This window comes from Pelophylax lessonae, assembly GCF_965119305.1.
Source record: "Pelophylax lessonae genome assembly, chromosome: 2".
NCBI lineage: Eukaryota > Metazoa > Chordata > Amphibia > Anura > Ranidae > Pelophylax > Pelophylax lessonae.
In genome coordinates this window covers 522,029,639-522,050,381 of record NC_138769.1, presented here as the reverse complement: position 1 = coordinate 522,050,381, position 20,743 = coordinate 522,029,639, and the positions used below count along the sequence as shown (strand labels likewise).

At 42.5% G+C, this 20,743-nt stretch overlaps 1 protein-coding gene across 1 annotated transcript in view; it reads right to left on the bottom strand.

Annotated features, from left to right (window-relative positions):
• Positions 1-15,829: 15,829 nt before the first annotated feature.
• Positions 15,830-20,743, bottom strand: part of LOC309546980 (protocadherin-9-like) — a 1,448,052-nt gene continuing 1,443,138 nt past the window's right edge. The window contains exon 4 of the mRNA XM_082246750.1: positions 15,830-17,766. Coding sequence (XP_082102876.1) covers positions 17,393-17,766 — 374 coding nt within the window. The 3' untranslated portion in view covers positions 15,830-17,392. The remainder of the gene's footprint in view (positions 17,767-20,743) is intronic.

The window sequence follows — 20,743 nt, the reverse complement described above, 5'->3', positions numbered from 1 at the left end:
GAGTGTCCCCCTCCTGAACCATACCAGGCCACATGCCCTCAACATGGGGGGTGGGTGCTTTGGGGCAGGGGGGCTTTGCCCCCCCCCCCCAAAGCACCTTGCCCCATGTTGATGGGGACAGGGGGTCTCTTCCCCACAACCCTGGGCTGTGGTTGTGGGGGTCTGCGGGGGAAGCTTATCGGAATATGGAAGCCCCCTTTAACAAGGAGACCCCCAGATCCCGCCCCCCCTATGTGAATGTCGGGTACATGGTACCCCTACCCATTACCAAAGTTTACCAAAAAAAAAATTATGACAAAAGCCAGTTTTGGAAAAGTCTTTTTTTTTAAATAAAAAAATATAGTCCCCCGATGATCAGTCGCCCGTCCGCCTGAAAAAAAGAATGAAAAGCTTTGCCCAATCAGGGTGCAGAATGAATTGTGCATTGCAGGGTGTTCAGCGGGGGGAACACCCTGCAAATTCTGGTGTTCGGAGAACGGCTGAACAGGCAAATGTTCGGCCTGTACTTATGCTCGGGCCGAACAGTTCACTATCCCTAATTGTTTTACACAGCCATGTGTAATACACAGATGTTATACACAGATGCATGCATTGTTAGGAGGTCACGGATAGTTTTTTGGTTGTCCTGTGTGCGTTTTCTAAACCATAAGTTCTAGTTTCTTGTAAATAAAAAGATTTTGTTTCCATGAAATTCAGCTAGATTATTAAATCTTTTTTTAAAGCGGAGTTCCGGCCTCAAAATCCATTTTGGGCCATCCGCTTGCTCAGTGTCACCTAAAAAAACAAATGGATAGTCACAATTTTTTTTTTTTAATTACTTACCTTACATAGTTACATAGTAGATGAGGTTGAATAAAGCAATAGTCCATCCAGTTCAACCTGTGTAGGTGTGTGTGGCCGTAATCATCTTGCATACCCCCGAATGTTCTGATTCTTGAGATGTACGTCTAAGAGTCTTTTGAAAGCCACCATACTTCCCGCAGAAACCACCTCTTGTGGTAGAGAATTCAACAATCTTGTAGCTCTAACAGTAAAGAACCACCCTCGTTGCCTGAGGTTAAAACGCTTCTCCTCCAGACGCATTGTATACCCTCTAGTCCTCATGCAGTCCTTCCGACTGAATAGCTTTTTTCTATGCTGCGATCACCATTGAGATATTTATAAATTGCTATCATGTCTCCTCTCAGGCATCTCTTCTCCAGGGAGAATAAATCAAGCGATTGCAGACGCTCTTCATAATTAAGGTCCTCCAATCCCCTAATTAGTTTAGTTGCCCTTCTCTGGACCTTCTCCAGCTCCAACACATCCCTCCTGAGGACCGGTGACCAGAACTGGACAGAATACTCCAGATGCGGTCGGACCAGAGTTTTATAAAGTGGTAGGATTATAGTTTTATCTCTGGAATACATCCCTTTCTTTATGCATGCTAATATTCTGTTGGCTTTGGCAGCTGCCGCTTGACATTGCATGCTATTGCTTAGTCTATCCTCTACCAGGTCTCCCAGATCCTTCTCCATTTTTGATTCTCCCAAAGGTTCCCCCCCTAAAGTGTATTGTGCTTTTATGTTTTTAGTCCCCGAGTGCAAAACCTTACACTTCTCCACATTAAACCTCATTTGCCATGTCATTGCCCACTTAGTTATTTTGTACAGGTCATTCTGTAGGATATCTGCTTCATGCTGAGCAGTTATTGCCCTGCCCAATTTTGTGTCGTCTGCAAAAACTGATATAGAGCTACTGATCTTCAATGCTATTTATGAATAAATTGAACAGGGTTGGTCCCAGGACTGAGCCTTGGGGGACCCCACTTACCACCTCAGACCAGTCTGAGTATGCGCTATTTATTACCACCCTTGGACACGCCCTTTTAGCCAGTTCTATTTTCAAGAGCAAACCTTGCGGTCGATGCCTGTAGACCTTATTTTATAAATTAAGCGCTTGTGGGGAACGGTATCAAACACCTTAGCGAAATCCAGGTACACCACATCCACTGGTCTCCCCCTATCTAGCTCACAGCTCACCTCCTCCTAGAATGTTAAGAGATTGGTTTGACAAGAACGCCCATTTGTAAACCCGTGCTGGTTACTGCTGATGATGTTGTTGTCTTTAGCAAACTCTGTAACCATCCTCACATCATCGTTAATTATGTGTGCAATATGCTCTGCCCTAGTTTTTTTGCTGTTGATATATTTGGGTTCTTTTTACTATCCTCCGCTATTTGTCTCTCAAAGCTGATTTTAGCCATTTTGATTTCGTATTTACATTTCTTATTTGCCTCCTTGTATTGATTGAAAGCCGATACTGTGCCCTTTGATTTATAATTCTTAAAGGCCAATTTTTTTCCCTGAATACGTTTTTTAACATTACGGTTTAGCCAGACAGGTTTTGCTTTGTCTCTTCTAAATTTATTTCCCATAGGAATGCACTGCGAGATGCATTTGTTTAATATGTTCCTAAAGCATTCCCATTTTTCCTCCATGGTCAGATATTGAAGAAAATATACTTACCTTTCTTCTACTACCACCCTCTGCGGCCACGGCCCGCGCTGTCACTTCCTGCTTGCATTGGTTCCTGGGAGCTGAACGTCATCGCTCCCAGGAATCAATGGGCCTGCACCGGCCCTGCTCGTCAGTTCCAGTGCAGGCACATCATTCCCTGCTAAACATCTTCTGGGCATGCCCAGAAGCTGTGCAGGGGTGACACGCCTGCCCTGGAAGTGACGAGCGGGGCCGGTGAAGGGCATTGTGGGACCGAAGAGGATACGGAAGAGGACGCAGAAGAGGACGCGCCAGCTGCCCAAACCTGAGATGGCAGCGCTGGAGAAGAAATTTTCAAGGTAAGTATTTCTTCTAAAAGGTAAGTGCAACCTGGGACAGTTCAGAGGCTATCCATTGTGGAATGTACTAGCCCTGACTGTACCGGGGGTATTTTTAGTGACAAAACGTATCTGAGGCCGGAACTCTGCTTTAAAATAACCTTCCTGTTGACTGCTAAGAAATAAGCATTGGGGTTAGGCTGATACTTTTCATCTTGTTTGTTAGTATTTGTTTTTGATTTATGACAGAGGCAAGTCTTTGTATTCCAATGGTCAATGTGAAACATTTGATGTCCTGCTGTTTCAGCCAGTTAGGCATGTGCACAGTTTTCTAGGTAAATACTTTCTACATGGTCTGTGTGAGGCAACATACCCGTATATTATGTTTTTATTAATATACTTTATTTCTAAATGTTATTTTAACAAAATGAATATTTTCTGTTCTGAACTGAATCCTTAAAATACATTTTTCCTTCACAGAAATGGTTATAAAAAGGGAAAAATGTAGGTCACATTTTACTAAAAGTGTGCCTCATTTTTGTTTTGCTTTTCAAGCTGAGTAATTGATGTTTATGATTATGTAGAAAAGATGATGTCTGCGTCTGGTTTGCAAATGTTGCACTTTATCAGTAAAACTTTTAGTTTGCATCTTTCTCCTTGTGGGCTTTTTGTTCAATCTGCTATTTTAAATGTTGTGCCAGCCACAACAAAAAATAATAATAATAATAGACAATAAAATAGTAATCCTGAGAGATTGTACCTACACTAAACATCCTTCCTATTCACCAGTTCAACCACTTATTCCCATGTGATCAAAAGTTCACCTTGAAGATTCCTAGTGTCTATGAGTAAGGAGGATCATCCATTGAGCACTGCATTTTGTAATCCTACATGAAGGTACATGTCTATCACTAAGGATGTGGTGCACATTGCACACTGCACCCAAGAAATAACAAGCCTATAAATAATGAGATTTTTAAGTACAAAAACTCTGTATTCTCCAAATTCTCTAATCTATATATAAAAGTAAGCATGTGTTCATTGCATGACACTCTCAATATGCACGACTCAGGTATTTATTAGTGGTAACAGCAGTTTAACTAGGGAGAACAATTTCAACAACAATGGAAGTAAACAGATTAGGTCAGGCTACAGAGGTCTGAAGACCTAAAACTGCACCAAGGCCAGGCATGCAAAACAATGTTCCAGCAGCTTGCAGGTGCAGTAAGCAAAGAACAGATTCTAATGTCAGGAAAATACCTGAACTGTTGTCAGTTTCTGGAGAAAAATGATGTTGAGTTACCCTGGTGGAGTCAGTTTGAGTTGTGACTTAATCTAAACATCTGGCATAATTTTAACACAAACAGTAAACTCAAATCTAGGCAGCAGTGTCATACACAAATCCATAGCTCCACTCAAGTCTTGCTCTTCTTATTCATGGACAATCCAGGTGCTGGCCACTGTAGTCTGTCTCCATTCTCCATTTTTAAAAAAAAAACAATGTGTCAGCCACATTCCACTCTTACCTACTCCTGCCATATTTGATAATAATAATCAGTAAGTTGTGAGCAAGATGGGGGTATTGAAACGCCTCAGGGAAGGATGGTTCTCACATGGAAACGTTTTTGTATGCAGTCAGGTTATTGATTATTAATAAATACGTTAAGAGGAGCTAAGAGTGTGGTGTAGCTGATAAATCCTTTCATGTTTTTTGCTAGGTAGTAGTGTGTTAATATCAGGTATTCAGCATTTTGTGTCAAAGTTCCTCTCATTGCCTATTTGTTTTATGTACACCAAAACTTTTAAACAATATCAATATTTAGTCATTTAGGGATTCCACAGGAAAAACACATGAGTTTTTGTAATTCACACAGCTCAAAAGGCTTATATAGATTGTTGGCAGTAATGCCCTTTTTAACGATCAGTTAAAATTACATACAGGTTAGCAGTTTACCTTTTACAGCTCATGTTCAGTGCAGTGGCGGAGCTAGACTTTTAAAACAGGGGTGGCAAAGGGGTGACTAGGTATTATTTTGGGGGGTCAATATACAAAGTGTAATTTAGTGTCAGATTTGTCCACCGCAATGTCCCAGTCCCTCTAATAATCGCTGATCGCTGCCATTACTAGTAAAGACAGGATACAGGTGGTGGTGATCAGAGGATACAGACAGGATACAGGTGGCGATCAGAGGATACAGACAGGATACAGGTTTGCCCCCAATGATTATTGCAGAGTGCCACAGCAATGCCCCCAATGAATATTGCAGAGTGCCACAGCAATGCCCCCAATGATTATTGCAGAGTGCCACAGCAATGCCCCCAATGATTATTGCAGAGTGCCACAGACTTGCCCCCAATGATTATTGCAGAGTGCCACAGCAATGCCCCCAATGATTATTGCAGAGTGCCACAGACTTGCCCCCAATGATTATTGCAGAGTGCCACAGACTTGCCCCCAATGATTATTGCAGAGTGCCACAGCCTTGCCCCCAATGATTATTGCAGAGTGCCACAGCAATGCCCCCAATGATTATTACAGAGTGCCACAGCCTTGCCCCCAATGATTATTGCAGAGTGCCACAGCCTTGCCCCCAATGATTATTGCAGAGTGCCACAGCCTTGCCCCCAATGATTATTGCAGAGTGCCACAGCCTTGCCCCCAATGATTATTGCAGAGTGCCACAGCATTGCCCCCAATGATTATTGCAGACTGCCACAGCATTGCCCCCAATGATTATTGCAGAGTGCCACAGCCTTGCCCCCAATGATTATTGCAGAGTGAGACAGCCTTTCCCCCAATGATTATTGCAGAGTGAGACAGCAATGCCCCCAATGATTATTGCAGAGTGCCACAGCCTTGCCCCCAATGATTATTGCAGAGTGCCACAGCCTTGCCCCCAATGATTATTGCAGAGTGAGACAGCCTTGCCCCCAATGATTATTGCAGAGTGAGATAGCAATGCCCCCAATGATTATTGCAGAGTGAGACAGCCTTGCCCCCAATGGTTATTGCAGAGTGAGACAGCAATGCCCCCAATGATTATTGCAGAGTGCCACAGCTTTGCCCCCAATGATTATTGCAGAGTGCCACAGCCTTGCCCCCAATGATTATTGCAGAGTGCCACAGTAATGCCCCCAATGATTATTGCAGAGTGCCACAGCAATGCCCCCAATGATTATTGCAGAGTGCCACAGCCACAGCATTTGCCCGCAATCATTGCAGAGTGCCAGCGTCCCCCCCCCCCCCGTGAGACCAGCTTACTTACCTCACGGACGGACATTCATCACAGCAGCTTCTCATCGGTCCGCGGCTCCCTGCATCTTCTCAGTCCTCCCGCCGGCGCCTCCTCGACCAATGGCACGGCGTTTGCCATTCGGCCAATCAGGAAGCGGGAGGACCCGCTCCCTGATTGGCCGGAGGAGGATCCATGTGACAATAGCGAATTTTCATTCGCTATTGTCACAGAATGGGTGGGCTCGGCCTCGGGACGTACTGCTCTGCTGCTCCCTGACCCTGGCAGCCAGCTTAGAGGGATCAGCCGGTTCTGCAAACCGGCTGATCCCACCACTGCCTGTGATTCCTCCGCTGCCAGCCATGCACCTGTCCAGGATCGGGGTGGCAACAGGGGTGGCAGGGACTTTTTCTGGGGTGTCAATTGCCACCCCAGCTAACCCTCTGGCTCCGCCACTGGTTCAGTGAGGTGCATGCAAAAAAGAATACAAGGCTGCTTACTTACCAATAAAAACTTCCCTCAGAGCTGCAAAGACTCCAACAGGTATTCTGTCTGGCATACATTTATTCTGACCACTGGATGTTGTGAAAAAGAATGTTGTAACTGCAAAATCTATGGAATCCTTAGGTGTAAGGGTAACCTTATTCCAGACTCATTTTAGAATTGTCTGTGACAACAGGGGAGACTGGACTGCATACAGCTTCAGGATAAGGCAAAAATTAACTCTTTTGCCCACTTGAAGCACTCATTATCATACACAGAGCAGAAAGTATCATACTGTTCGAATATAACCAGTGCCAGTGTTTTCCATGTATAAATTGATTCTATTTGACCTAATCCCCAGGTATATTGCAGCAGGTTTAATTACAGCATATATGTCTCATTTACTGTCATTCACAAGATAACAGTATTTCTTGATTCATCAAAGCTGGTAAAGTTTCATGCACGGTTAGGGCATGAAAGGTTTTGCAATTGTAACTGTTAATTCAATAAAGGTGAAAATGCTACTTCCAGCTAAGATCACTTTAAACTTCCTGCTAGAAGCTAGTTAGTGCATGGTTCATTAGCTCTTCTCACAAATTACAGGAACACTACAGGAATTTCATAAAACCAAAAAAATCAGTACCACATACTGTTTTCATAGAAACCTTCAGTTTTTGTAACATCATGACTAGTGTTGAGCGAACACGGACTGTATTATTCGTGTTCGTACCGAATAATTGGATTTTAGTTACCCGAACACGGACCCGAAAACTTTACTGTATGTTCGGGTTTAAAATCCGTGTTCAGTCATTTTATTTCCTGTTTTGTATGTAATGGCGCGCTTTTAATGGCGGGCTTTCAACAGCCAATCAACAAGCGTTTAACTGGTGTGCCTTAAGCCATCCCAGCCATGCCTACTAATGTATTAGTAGCTGTGATTGGCCATCTGAAGCATGAGACCAAGTCTTTATAAGTTCGAGACCCAGCGCGCTGCGTCATTCTGCTGTAGTATTAGGGAGAGAGCACACATCATACGTGCTGGCTGCTGATTAGGGACAGACAGTGAAAAATTGTGTCTGAAAATAATGCAGGGACAGGTCGGAGTGTAGGCAGGGAAAGTTATTTGGCATTTTAGGGACAGGCTGCAGAGATTAGGCAGGGACAGTCTACATCGATTTTGCTGTGTGGGGGGTGGTGCAGTGAACAATCTTTTTGAGCATTTTAGGGACAGGCTGCAGAGATTAGGCAGGGACAGTCTACATCGATTTTGTTGTGTGGGGGGTGGTGCAGTGAACAATCTTTTTGCCCTCACTTGAAACCACTGAGGAGGAGGAGGAGGAGGGAGAAAAAAAATCTATTTTTATCAGTCAGTTGTGTGCAGCGTTCATCAGCTATATTTTACTACAAGTTAAAGGGGAATTTTTTTTTCCCCCCTTCATAGCCTGCTTGCTGTTGACTCTGAGCTGACCGGGACATAAGACACTGCTGTGTTGTTCACATGTGCTATTGAGTGATTTTCAATTTTATACACTTTTTTCTATTCCACTATTCAATATACACCCTTTTGGGTTAAAAAAAAATTAAATTGTGGCATAGTCTGTACTAATCTATTTAAAAATTACAAACTTAAAGGGGAATTTTCTTTTTTTTCCCTTCATAGCCTGCTGCAGAACTGACCGTGACATAAAACATAAGACACTGCTGTGTTCACATGTGCTATTGAAAAATCACCAATTTGATATCATATTTTCTATTCCGCTATTCAATCTACACCCTTTGGGGTAAAAATAATTAAATTGTGGCATAGTCTGTTTCGGTACGTGTGAGATACACCTTCCAAATTTTTGGGGCGCATCTTCCACCGCCAAGGATTGCAGGGTGCTTCAGTTTGCCTCCTGCCTGTTCCAAACTCCTCCTACTCCTCATCCTGCCTTTAGGGTACAAAAAATAGTAATCGGGGCCTAGTATGGGTCTGTACGTGTGAGATAGATACACCTTTTGATATCATATTTTCTATTCCGCTATTCAATCTACACCCTTTGGGGTAAAAATAATTAAATTGCGGGATAGTCTGTATCGGTACGTGTGAGATACACCTTTCCAATTTTTTGGGCGCATCTTACACCGCTGAGGATTGCAGGGTGCTTCAGTTTGCCTCCTGCCTGTTCCGAACTCCTCCTACTCCTCATCCTGCCTTTAGGGTACAAAAAATAGTAATCGGGGCCTAGTATGGGGTTGTACGTGTGAGATAGATACACCTTTTGATATCATATTTTCTATTCCGCTATTCAATCTACACCCTTTGGGGTAAAAATAATTAAATTGCGGGATAGTCTGTATCGGTACGTGTGAGATACACCTTTCCAATTTTTTGGGCGCATCTTACACCGCTGAGGATTGCAGGGTGCTTCAGTTTGCCTCCTGCCTGTTCCGAACTCCTCCTACTCCTCATCCTGCCTTTAGGGTACAAAAAATAGTAATCGGGGCCTAGTCTGGGTCTGTACGTGTGAGATAGATACACCTTTTGATATCATATTTTCTATTCCGCTATTCAATCTACACCCTTTGGGGTAAAAAGAATTAAATTGCGGCATAGTCTGTATCGGTACGTGTGAGATACACCTTTCCAATTTTTGGGGCGCATCTTCCACCGCCGAGGATTGCAGGGTGCTTCAGTTTGCCTCCTGTTCCGAACTCCTCCTACACCTCATCCTGCCTTTAGGGTACAAAAAATAGTAATCGGGGCCTAGTCTGGGTCTGTACGTGTGAGATAGATACACCTTTTGATATCATATTTTCTATTCCGCTATTCAATCTACACCCTTTGGGGTAAAAAGAATTAAATTGCGGCATAGTCTGTATCGGTACGTGTGAGATACACCTTCCAAATTTTTTGGGCGCATCTTCCACCGCCGAGGATTGCAGGTTGCTTCAGTTTGCCTCATGTTCCGAACTCCTCCTACTCCTCATCCTGCCTTTAGGGTACAAAAAATTGTAATCGGGGCCTAGTCTGGGTCTGTACGTGTGAGATAGATACACCATTTGATATCATATTTTCTATTCCGCTATTCAATCTACACCATTTGGGGTAAAAAGAATTAAATTGCGGCATAGTCTGTATTGGTACGTGTGAGATACACCTTTCAAATTTTTGGGGCGCATCTTCCACCGCCGAGGATTGCAGGGTGCTTCGGTTTGCCTCCTGTTCCGAACTCCTCCTACTCCTCATCCTGCCTTTAGGGTACAAAAAATAGTAATCGGGGCCTAGTCTGGGTCTGTACGTGTGAGATAGATACACCTTTTGATATCATATTTTCTATTCCGCTATTCAATCTACACCCTTTGGGGTAAAAAGAATTAAATTTGCACATAGTCTGTATTGGTACGTGTGAGATAAACCTTTCAAATTTTTTGGGGCGCATCTTCCACCGCCGAGGATTGCAGGGTGCTTCAGTTTGCCTCCTGTTCCGAACTCCTCCTACTCCGCTTCCTCATCCTCTACCGCCTCCTCATCTGGTCAGCGTAACACCTTCACCACCAACTTCAGCACAGCCAGGGGTAAACGACAGCAGGCAGTTTTAAAACTTGCCTGTTTGGGGGGAAAAACCACACACCACGCAGGAGTTGTGGAGGAGCATGGAACAGCAGACAAATGAGTGGTTGCTGCCAGCGAGCCTCAAGCCCGGCCTGGTGGTGTGCGATAACGGGTGAAATCTCATAGCAGCTCTGGGCCTAGCCGGTTTGATGCACATCCCTTGCCTGGCACATGTGCTGAATTTGGTGGTGCAGAGGTTCCTTAAAAATTACCCCGATATGTCAGAGGTGCTGCAGAAAGTGCGGGCCGTCTGTGCACACTTTCGGCGTTCTCACCCTGCTGTTGCTCGCCTGTCAGCGCTGCAGCGTAACTTCGGCCTTCCCGCTCACCGCCTCATATGTGATGTGCCCACAAGGTGGAACTCCACCTTGCACATGCTGGAAAGACTGTGCGAGCAGCAGCAGGCCATAGTGGAGTTTCAGCTGCAGCACGCACGCGTGAGTCGCTCTGTGGAACAACACCACTTCACCACCAATAACTGGGCCTCCATGCGAGACCTGTGTGCCTTGTTGCGCTGTTTTGAGTACTCCACCAACATGGCCAGTGCCGATGACGCCGTTGTCAGCTTAACTATCCCACTTCTATGCCTCCTTCAAAAAACTATTCGGGCGATGATGGAAGAGGATGTGGCACAGGATGAGGAGGAGGAGGATGAAGAGGTAACATTTCCAAGGCTTTCAGGGCAGTCATTCGCAAGGGGCTCCGAGGGTGGGTTCCTGCACTCACAAACGCCAGGGACACAATTGTCCAGCAGGGGCACAGTTCTGGAGGATGAGGAGGAGGAGATGGAGGAGGAGATGGAACCATGTTCACAGCAGGGTGGCACCCAGGCCAGCTCATGGCCATCACTGGTGCGTGGCTGGGGGGATACAGAGGACACAGACGATACACCTCCCACAGAGGACAGCCTTTCGTCGCCTCTGGGCAGCCTGGCACACATGAGCGATTACATGCTGCAGTGTCTCCACAACGACCGCCGAGTTGCCCACATTCTAACTTGTGCTGATTACTGGGTGGCCACGCTGCTGGATCCCCATTACAAGGACAACGTACCGTCCTTAATTCACTCACTGGAGCGCGATCGCAAGATGCGCGAGTACAAGCACACGCTGGTAGACGCGATGCTGGTGGCATTCCCACCTGACAGCGGGGCCACAGTGGAAGCACAAGGCCAAGGCAGAGGAGGAGGAGGCAGAGGTCGCCAACGCAACCAGGGCACCGCCAGCACCTCAGAAGGCAGGGATAGCATGGCCGAAATGTGGAAAAGCTTTGTCAGCACGCCACAACAAACAGCAGCACCAGCAGCTCATATGGAACGTCTTAGCAGGAGGCAGCATTTTACCAACATGGTGGAGCAGTATGTGTGCACACGCCTACATGTAGTGAATGACGGGTCTGCCCCCTTCAACTTCTGGGTCTCCAAATTGGGCACATGGCCTGAGCTTGCCCTTTACGCCTTGGAGGTGCTGGCGTGCCCTGCAGCCAGTGTATTATCTGAACGTGTATTTAACATGGCTGGGGGCGTTATCACAGACAAGCGCAGCCGCCTATCCAGAGACAATGTGGACAAGCTCACGTTCATTAAAATGAACCAGGCATGGATCCCACAGGACTTTTCCGTACCTTGTGCAGAATAGAGATGGATACCGACCTTAACCAGCCATTGTTATATTTTTGATCTTTCTCACTCTTTTGGGGCGTACCCTAATTTAAAATGACTGAAAAAAAGCAGTGTTGGCTACCTCGTCCCCCTCCACCGCCGCTTCCACCTACACTGCCACATCCACCGCCACCTCAACCTCCCTCCTACTCCATATGGGCCTCGTCCTTCACAGATGAAGAAAATTGTTTTATTTTTCTGTTTTTTTTTTTTTGTTGTTTTAAGTTATTTCCCTATCCACATTTGTTTGCAAAGCACTTGTCATGCTCTTAACTACATTTTGCTGCCATTTGCAGCACTCTAGCCCTTTCTATTGGTGTTTTAGAGCCATTTTAGTGCCTGAAAGTTCGGATCCCCATTGACTTCAAAGGGGTTCGGTGTCCGGGTAAAGTTCGGAAAAAGTCCGGGTCACGGACCCGGACTTTTTTTTCAAGTTCGGCCGACCCGCCGAACACAGACATCCAGGTGTCCGCTCAACTCTAATCATGACATATTTAAAGCTTTTTAATTTTGCCTAGCTAGGCAAACCTAGTATGAATGAGCCCTAATGCACAAAAAAGGTGTCTACGTGTGTGCTATAATTAAATAAAGAGCTAGTAAAACAAACTATATTTTAATTAAAGTTTATTGCATCTATATTCTATGCATCTGTACATAATATAAAGGGGTACTAATATTTATAGGTAAAGTTGATCCAGGGAATATCCGATTGCCTAGTCAGAGGATCAGAAAGGATTTTTTCCCCCTGTTGTAGCAAATTGGATCATGCTTTGCTGGGGTTTTTTGCCTTCCTCTGGATCAACTGCGGGTATAGGATTGTGTATATGGGATTGCATGGTTGGGTTTTCATTACTACATTTTGTTTTTTATTGGTTGAGCCAGATGGACTTGTGTCTTTTTTCAAGCTGACTAACTATGTAGCTATGAATATGAATATGTAATATCAATATTATCTTATCTGTTTCCATTGTGCAGAATTTTACTACTTCTGGGGAACAAAGAGCTAAAACTGATAGTACTGTAAATATTATATGGAACAAAGAGCTTAAACTGATAATAAATATACTGTATACTGTATATTATATAGAAACTATCATTGTGAAATAATCTGACTGTGACATGTTTCTAGAGCTTGAATTTACAATTAGATGCACTAAGTATTAGATAAAAACCTACAGCCAGTTCATAGACTGCTTGTCCTACAATATTAGACATCATAGTTGGAACATATCTCGGACACAGCTCAACTGTTGTCTATACCATTTTAAGCTGCAGGTTATGGGTAGCTAGCATCTTAAAGCTAAACATGCATGGATTTTTTTAATTGAATTTAACTGTTACTTGATTATTGAAAATCTCTACTTTGTTTCAAGTTCTCAAGTTTGGGATAATTCACCTTTATCACAAAACTGCCTATGCAGCTAAGGGGCATCAGTAGATAAAAACAAAATGTGCAGCCCTGACTAAAGTTGAATAAAGCCCTTGCTATATGTGTAGACCATTTATATACTATAGGAAACCTGACCAGAATGTTGCTAAGTACTCCCAGGATGTTATACAAAGAAAGAGGGGGGTGTATAACCTCCCATGTTTTTTGCGCTTGCAATAATCTATAGGTTGTGAAGTATGTATATATTAAGATTATATATCAAGGATTGTACAAACAGGTATATTGTTTGTACAATCCTTGATATATAATCTTAATATATACATACTTCACAACCTATAGATTATTGCAAGTGCAAAAAACATGGGAGGTTATACACCCCCCTCTTTCTTTGTATACGCTTTGCCCGCCTATTGACGGGCAGGAGTTTATTCCAGCTGCACTTTATATTTATATTTATATTATTCCCATAATATTTACATACCAATTTTCTCATAAGAATATATACGGTGCACTTATTTATATAATTTATATAATTTATTTATCCATCAGTACTTTTTTGGCGCAGGTGAATTTCCTGTTTTACTCCCAGGATGTTGTTACGGGAGACCTAGTCATTACTGCTCACCTCCACCATCATAGGCGTGAGCCCTGAACATTAGGGGAGAGAAAGAGTATGTTTTTGAATTAGAGAAAGAGCTCACTCCTGATATGTAGAAGTGAGCAGTGATGACTAGGACTCACTTAGCAATGTCTTGGGAATACTTAGCAATGTCCTGGAAGTATTCCAGTCAGGCTTCATAAGGTATGCAAATGGACTACACCTATAGCAATGGCTTTATTCAACTTTAATCAGAGCTGCACAGTTTGTTTTTATCTACAAATATCCCTAACCTGCATAGGCAGGTATTTCATAAAGATGAACTATTCTTTAAGGTCTTTTTGCAGAGGTGTCCAATTTATTTATTATTAATTATAATATATTCCTGGGGGGGCGTGGTCTGGACCCGGACAAAGATGGCAGCATAATCCTTCTGCTCCAACACACGAGGGCTCGTTCTAACTATATCAGAGGGAGATCAGCCTTGCAAACATGGGCAAACAAGACCAGAGCTCATCCATAGCTTGCTCCCGTTCACCCCATACCTCCGGAGTGCAGCCAAACTGCAATATACCCAATTTATTTAGAAATCAATCCTAGGACATGGAGGCCACAGCACCGCTCCCAAGTAGCGTGCCTCACCCAGAAAGCAGTAACCTGCTTCCCCCCTCGCATGCTGCCTTGGACACTGCCCCTCCACCAGCTATCGTAGCTCCCAGCCTAGATGACCTGTGATTGTCGCATCTAACATCAAGGAAACTTTATCAGCAGCCCTCTCAGACTTATGGCTGGACATACAAGGCATTGCCATGAGGTTAGAGGAAGTGTAGGGGACGGCAGCCCACCATGACACCACCATTCAAGAGGTGAGACAAAGCACCAATGCTAATACTCATTATATGCGCAATATCCACAGAAACCTTGAGCATTCAGACAATAGAGGTCACTGTCACAATATCAGGGTGAGAGGCCTCCCTGAAACAGTTGAGTCTGCTCATCTCATTCAAACAGTTTCAGCTATATTCAATGACCTCTTGGGGAGACCCCCAGAAACACCTATTGAGTTTGAGCGCCTCCATCAAGCCCTTCGACGATGAGGTAGAGATACAGAGCCACCCAGGGATGTCATATGGTATATTGTCTATTTTCAGCTCAAAGAAGACATCCTTCACAGGGCAAGAACACAGGGACACATTCAATACCATGACACAGAAATAAAAATGTTCCAGGATCTCTCACAAATCACCCTACAACAACGTAGGCACCTACGGCCCCTGCTAAACATTCTCAGAGAAAGAGACATATCATATAAGTGGAAATTTCCCTTTTGCCTTTCAGCAGGCACCCCAGACCCGGTGGCCAATTTGAGATTCCCAGAGGATCTCCACGTTTTTTTTTTTTTACACCCTTCATATCCTCTACATAGAGCTACTGGAATGATACAGTTATTTTCAGGTCCCTTCCCATCCTAAGGGAAGAACAGATGGATCTACAACACCACAGCTCTCCATCATATAGGAGAAGACGCTCACAACGTTCTTCTCCACCGTCTGCAAACCGTAGATCCCCCAGTGGGTGGGAACGTCCCTTCTTCCCCAGCTCATCGTAAGGATTGACTAACTTTCAAAATCTATCCATTACTAACCTCACTACAGCCTTGGATTGAAACATGAATCAATATAGTCTGTTCCACATGTATTTCTTCTGGACTCTGTATTTCCTTATACTTTCAATAAATTATTTTTGGGGAAAAAAAAAAAAGAATATATGACTACATGCTGATACTCAAGAAAGGGCATTCTCTCTTGTTAGAGAAAGTTGCTGCTGTAATTAACTCCATTCCCCTGAGATATTGTCCAACATTGTTTTATCAAAATTATCTTAATTTGGACTAGATCACCATAAGAACACTGCTTATTAGGCTTTCAATAAATTTGAACAAACACGCTTTGATAATGTTATAAGAAATGATTAAAAAAAAAAAGAAACAATTGAAAACAGCATACATTTTAAAACATTTATTGCAAGTGCTTAATAACTGTAAATAACGTTGAATTGGCAAAGCAGTAACAAGAATAATTGGTTAGATACGTATTCAGTCATATTCATCAAACACCCCTCACAAACTGACAAATTACTGCAAAAAAGCAATGCACCCCCTTTCCACGCCTATACTGTGGATAAAATTGTGAGTTGGTATACACAAAAAAAAAAAAAAAAAACATTTTTGAAGGAAATAAAAAACATCTGATTAACAAACTTTTCATAGATGTTTAACTGTGGCATAGGATATTTTTTTGTAAGGAATTTTGCATGCTACTTATTTGCTTTAATTGTCTGTCATGCCTTAACTAAAACCTTGATAGAATGTCCCAATTTATGTCTACGTGCAACTGAGATTCTATGAACATCAGAATTCACTTTTTGGCTAAACAGTGAAATGATATTTATTCTTGCCAGGCATTGGCCATTGATGTTAACAAACATTATTCAACAACAAAAACTGATAACTATCTACTCCCACCAACTGGCCTACTAAAAGAATGCCCTGTTACACTATGGAGTCACAACACATTTATTATTTTGTGGCTATGATCTAAGAAAAACACTTGTGTTATTACAGCACGCTAGCTACAAAGGTGACCACTTTGGCAATATAAACTGTTTTCACAAATTTATTAAATTGCATAATATTAGGGTTATTCTATTTTTAAGGATAAAATACATTTTTATCATGGGTAATATATTTATTGCCTCTGTTTTTAAGAAAATAATTTTAGACTTTGATATTTTATCTCGAGTATCATATGGATTAAATAACATTTTCATGTTTCAAAATATAACATTTAGAGAACAGTTTATTTGCCAAATGCCCACAGACTTTCCTACCACACTAAAACATGATCTTCAATAGTTTAACACAAGTGTTTCAAGTTGTTATATGTTAGACAGAAAACATTGAAACACTTAACACTTGGAAAAACAACATAAAATAATACTGTAGAATGCAACCTTGACACAAACGTATGCTACAGTATATAAGTGATATTTTTCTTTTATAAGTACACAAAGTTGTTAGTAGTAACTTGTTTCTATGTACAGGTATCTGATCTCTGAATGACATACAAGTGTCCACTAACATTATTAATAGCACAATAGGTTTCATCTTGAAAGATTTAGCTGGTTTGTTTTGAATTATGATGTCAAGTATTACTGTTCCAGCACAGATTGACAATAACAAGAGCACAATTCATCTAATCTGATATGCTTTTTAACTACAACAATCCACATTGAATTCTGTCCTCTCCCCATCCCTATTTCAATAACATAATATGCCTCCTGCAATAGGCAGCAGCAGTCCAGGGTAAAAAAAAAGTTTTGAAAAAGAAAAAAAACATTTAGCAGAGTTTTAAACTCTGTTCACCAAAAATAACAAATATAGAAATATGTTTATTCACATATAGTAGAACACCATGTGTTCAATGGTGCCAACACAAAAGTATGCATATTTTTTTTGTAATATGTCACATAGTTCTAGAGGTCTACTCAGTACATGAAGCTCTGAACACACAATGATAGCAAATCTAGTTTGGCTAAAATGCTTAGTCCAAAAACTTGTTATAGTTGCTGCTCCTTTGGGCTATCCAGAGCACCTGAGACTGGCTTGTAGGATTTTAAATTAGCCAAAGGAATGTCACTCATAAGATTCCCACTTGTGAAGTGTCCATCAGTACTCCCAAATTGGTTTAGATCATTGAACTGGTTTTTGTTGCTATCTTCTTTCCAGGTTTTTGTTAGTGTGTGTCCATTGACCAATTTGTCCTTTTTCAGCCAATCTTTCTGAGGTGCAAATGTAGAAAGAGGAGACTTTGGTTGCTGGTATGGACCAAGACTGGGGGGCATCCAGCAGTTATCTGAGTGGCCCAAAACCAGACATTCTTGAGTACACATTTCTGTAGCTTCTGCTAATCCTCTGGGCCCAAGGGGTCCATCTGTGAGAAAAGATAAAAAAAAAAAAGTTACTACTATTATACATACTAAATTAAAACACGTGAATAATGTGCAAAATAATGTAAAACAGTATATATACAGTATGTGATGTAACTCTTCATTTAAAATTCATAATATTTGTTGGCAATTGGTAGATATTCTCTAGGTTCACTACAGAAGCAAACTTAGTAAGCTTCTTAACTCTTCACATATATTTAACTTGATTAGGAGCTTACAACACATAGCTTTCAATAACATGCAGTAAAAAACACATTTTAACACATAACTTTGCAATGGTAGAGCAATTATTTGTTGTGGTTTATGGTCCTTGGTATTCATTCTTTAAGTGTATGTTTAGGTATTTTTGTTAGTTTTAGATTAAAGTAGGTTGGAATAAAACCTTGCTTGGGATATTTTTTGCTGCTTGTGTAATGTTGGGGAGAATTCCCTTCACTTCCTGACCCAGATGCAATAGAAAGTGAGAGGAAATCTTTAAAAAGTGAGAGGTATTCCTTTGTTAGACAGTTGTAATGGGAACAGGTGCAGCTATTGAAAGATTCACTCTCCCCTTTGCTTGTAACAACTCTGAAATGTTGGATTTCATAATACTTTCTGACACCAGTATAAAAGAGAGTGGATCTACCTAACGGGACACATAGTAAAGTAAGAAGATATATTTATTTTTTTAATTCCCCATATTTTGGCAATAGCTTGCCTATTAACCCTACAAATGATCACAATTGAACAACAAGATACATCTTCCTTTTTCCATTGACGTCAAAAAGGGTTCACCACAAAGTTTGTAACTTGGAGTAAGATTCACAGAACTGTGAACCCTCTCATCTCTAATCCTTACCTACCCTATCCTAAGTTAAAAAAAAAAAAAAAAAAAGACTATGCATACACTTTAATGACTCTCTAGCACACATACTGCATATAGTAAAAAAAAAAAAAAAAACACAGCAAAACATGCAGCCAAGCATTAATCACATTCTAGCGTGAACAAGCTCTATAGAGAAATGAGAACACTGAATCTCCAACAATGTGTGCAGTGTGGTGCAATATTTGACAGAGAAACCAGATACTGGTACTGAAAGCAGTTTTAAACTGGCCCAAAATGTGTCATAGCTAACCAAGAGCCTAAATGTTTTTTCTATAGTGGATTGTGTGGTCACAGACTCCTGAAAAGGAAACTCTTGCCTTGTGTTTTATGCAACAATGATGAATAATTATGAGCAGAAAGCCCTTAAACTTACTTTGGCAACTGGATACCTATCTGAAGCGGACCCCTTCAAGAGGGAGCAATGGATAGACTGCTACATTATTAAGACACTTTTGGCCTTTTTCATTGAGGAGTTCCTCATTTTAAAGAATCTGTAAACTTTTTGTAAAGGATCTAAACCCCCCCCCCCAAAAAAAAAAAAACATTGCAAATCACCAAGCATTACATGGGGTTGCCACATTTATTATCTTCTTTAAGGCATTTTTTTCCTTTATATTCACATAGTGATCTGGCCAATAATGCACTTCCTGTCTCAGGGAGTCTCCTCTCTGTATAGGAGGATCAGAGTCATTCTTGGGCAGCAGCATTTTCATTTGTGGAGAGAGTAGTACCTGATTCAGTAGGACATTTTAGAAGTACTGGGCTAACCAATTAAAACCAAACTGCAAAAAGAAAGCTAAACAAACAAAAAAAAAACACCTTTTAGGCAGTTACAGTAACATTTCTTTTTTTTTGATACAATTGTATTTACCCCTGTCAGTGTTAAATGGTCTCAACCCTCTAACTGCCACTTGTTTGGGACTTTGTTTTGCTTTGTCTGTTAACCACCTCAATACCGGGCACTTAAACCCCCTTCCTTCCCAGACCAATTTTCAGCTTTTAGCGCTGTTGCATTTTGAATGACAATTGCGCGGTCATGCAACACTGTACCTAAACCAAATTTATGTCATTTTTTCCCCACAAATAGAGCTTTCTTTTGGTGGTATTTGATCACCGCCAGGTTTTTTCTTTTTTGGTGCACAAATAAAAAAAGACCGAAAAGTTTGAAAAAAAAAAAAAGTTTTTTTGTTTAGGTTATAAAATTTTGTAAATAGATACGTTTTTTCCTGCACTGATGAGCACTGATGACGCCGCACTGACAGGCACTGATGAGGAGACACTGATGGGGTGGCACTGATGGGGTGGCACTGATGGGGTGGCACTGATATGCAGCACTGATCGGCACCACTGATATGCAGCACTGATGGGCACTGATATGTGGCACTGATAGATAGCACTGATATGCAGCATTGGTGGGCACTGATAGGCAGCACTGATGGGCACTGATCGGCTGCACTGATGGGCACTGATGGGCACTGATAGGCGGCACTGATGGGCACTGATGGGTGGCACTGATGGGTGGCACTGATCGGCACTGATGGGGGGCACTGATGGGCACTGATAGGCAGCACTGGTGGGCAATAATGGGCACTGGTGGGCGGCACTGATAGATGGCAATAACGGGCACTGGTGGGCAGCACTGATAGATGGCATTGGTGGGCAGCACTGATAGGGGGGCACCACTGGCAGGCTCTCTGAGCCCTGTTTTCCATCCCTGGTGGCCATGGTGGGCATCCCTGGTGGTCATGGGTGGGCATCCCTGGTGGCTCTAGTGGCATCCCCTCCCCCCAGGGCTGCACTGGTAATCAATCATCTGATTACCAGCACAGACTCCCCCTGTGATCAGTGAGTAATTAGAAATACTCACTGATCACCCCGGCTGCAGAATCGATCCTCTCCTTCTCCTCACACTGACAGAATCTGTCAGGAGGAGAAGAGATCGAAGCCGTTACAACGGCTGTATTGACATTACATGACGGCTGTGATTGGTCACAGCCGTCATGTGATCAGGAGGGCCAATCACAGGGCCCTCCTGCCGAGTCTTGTTGCTCTGTGTCCTAGGGACACAGGCACATTGAGATTGCGCCGCTGCGCGT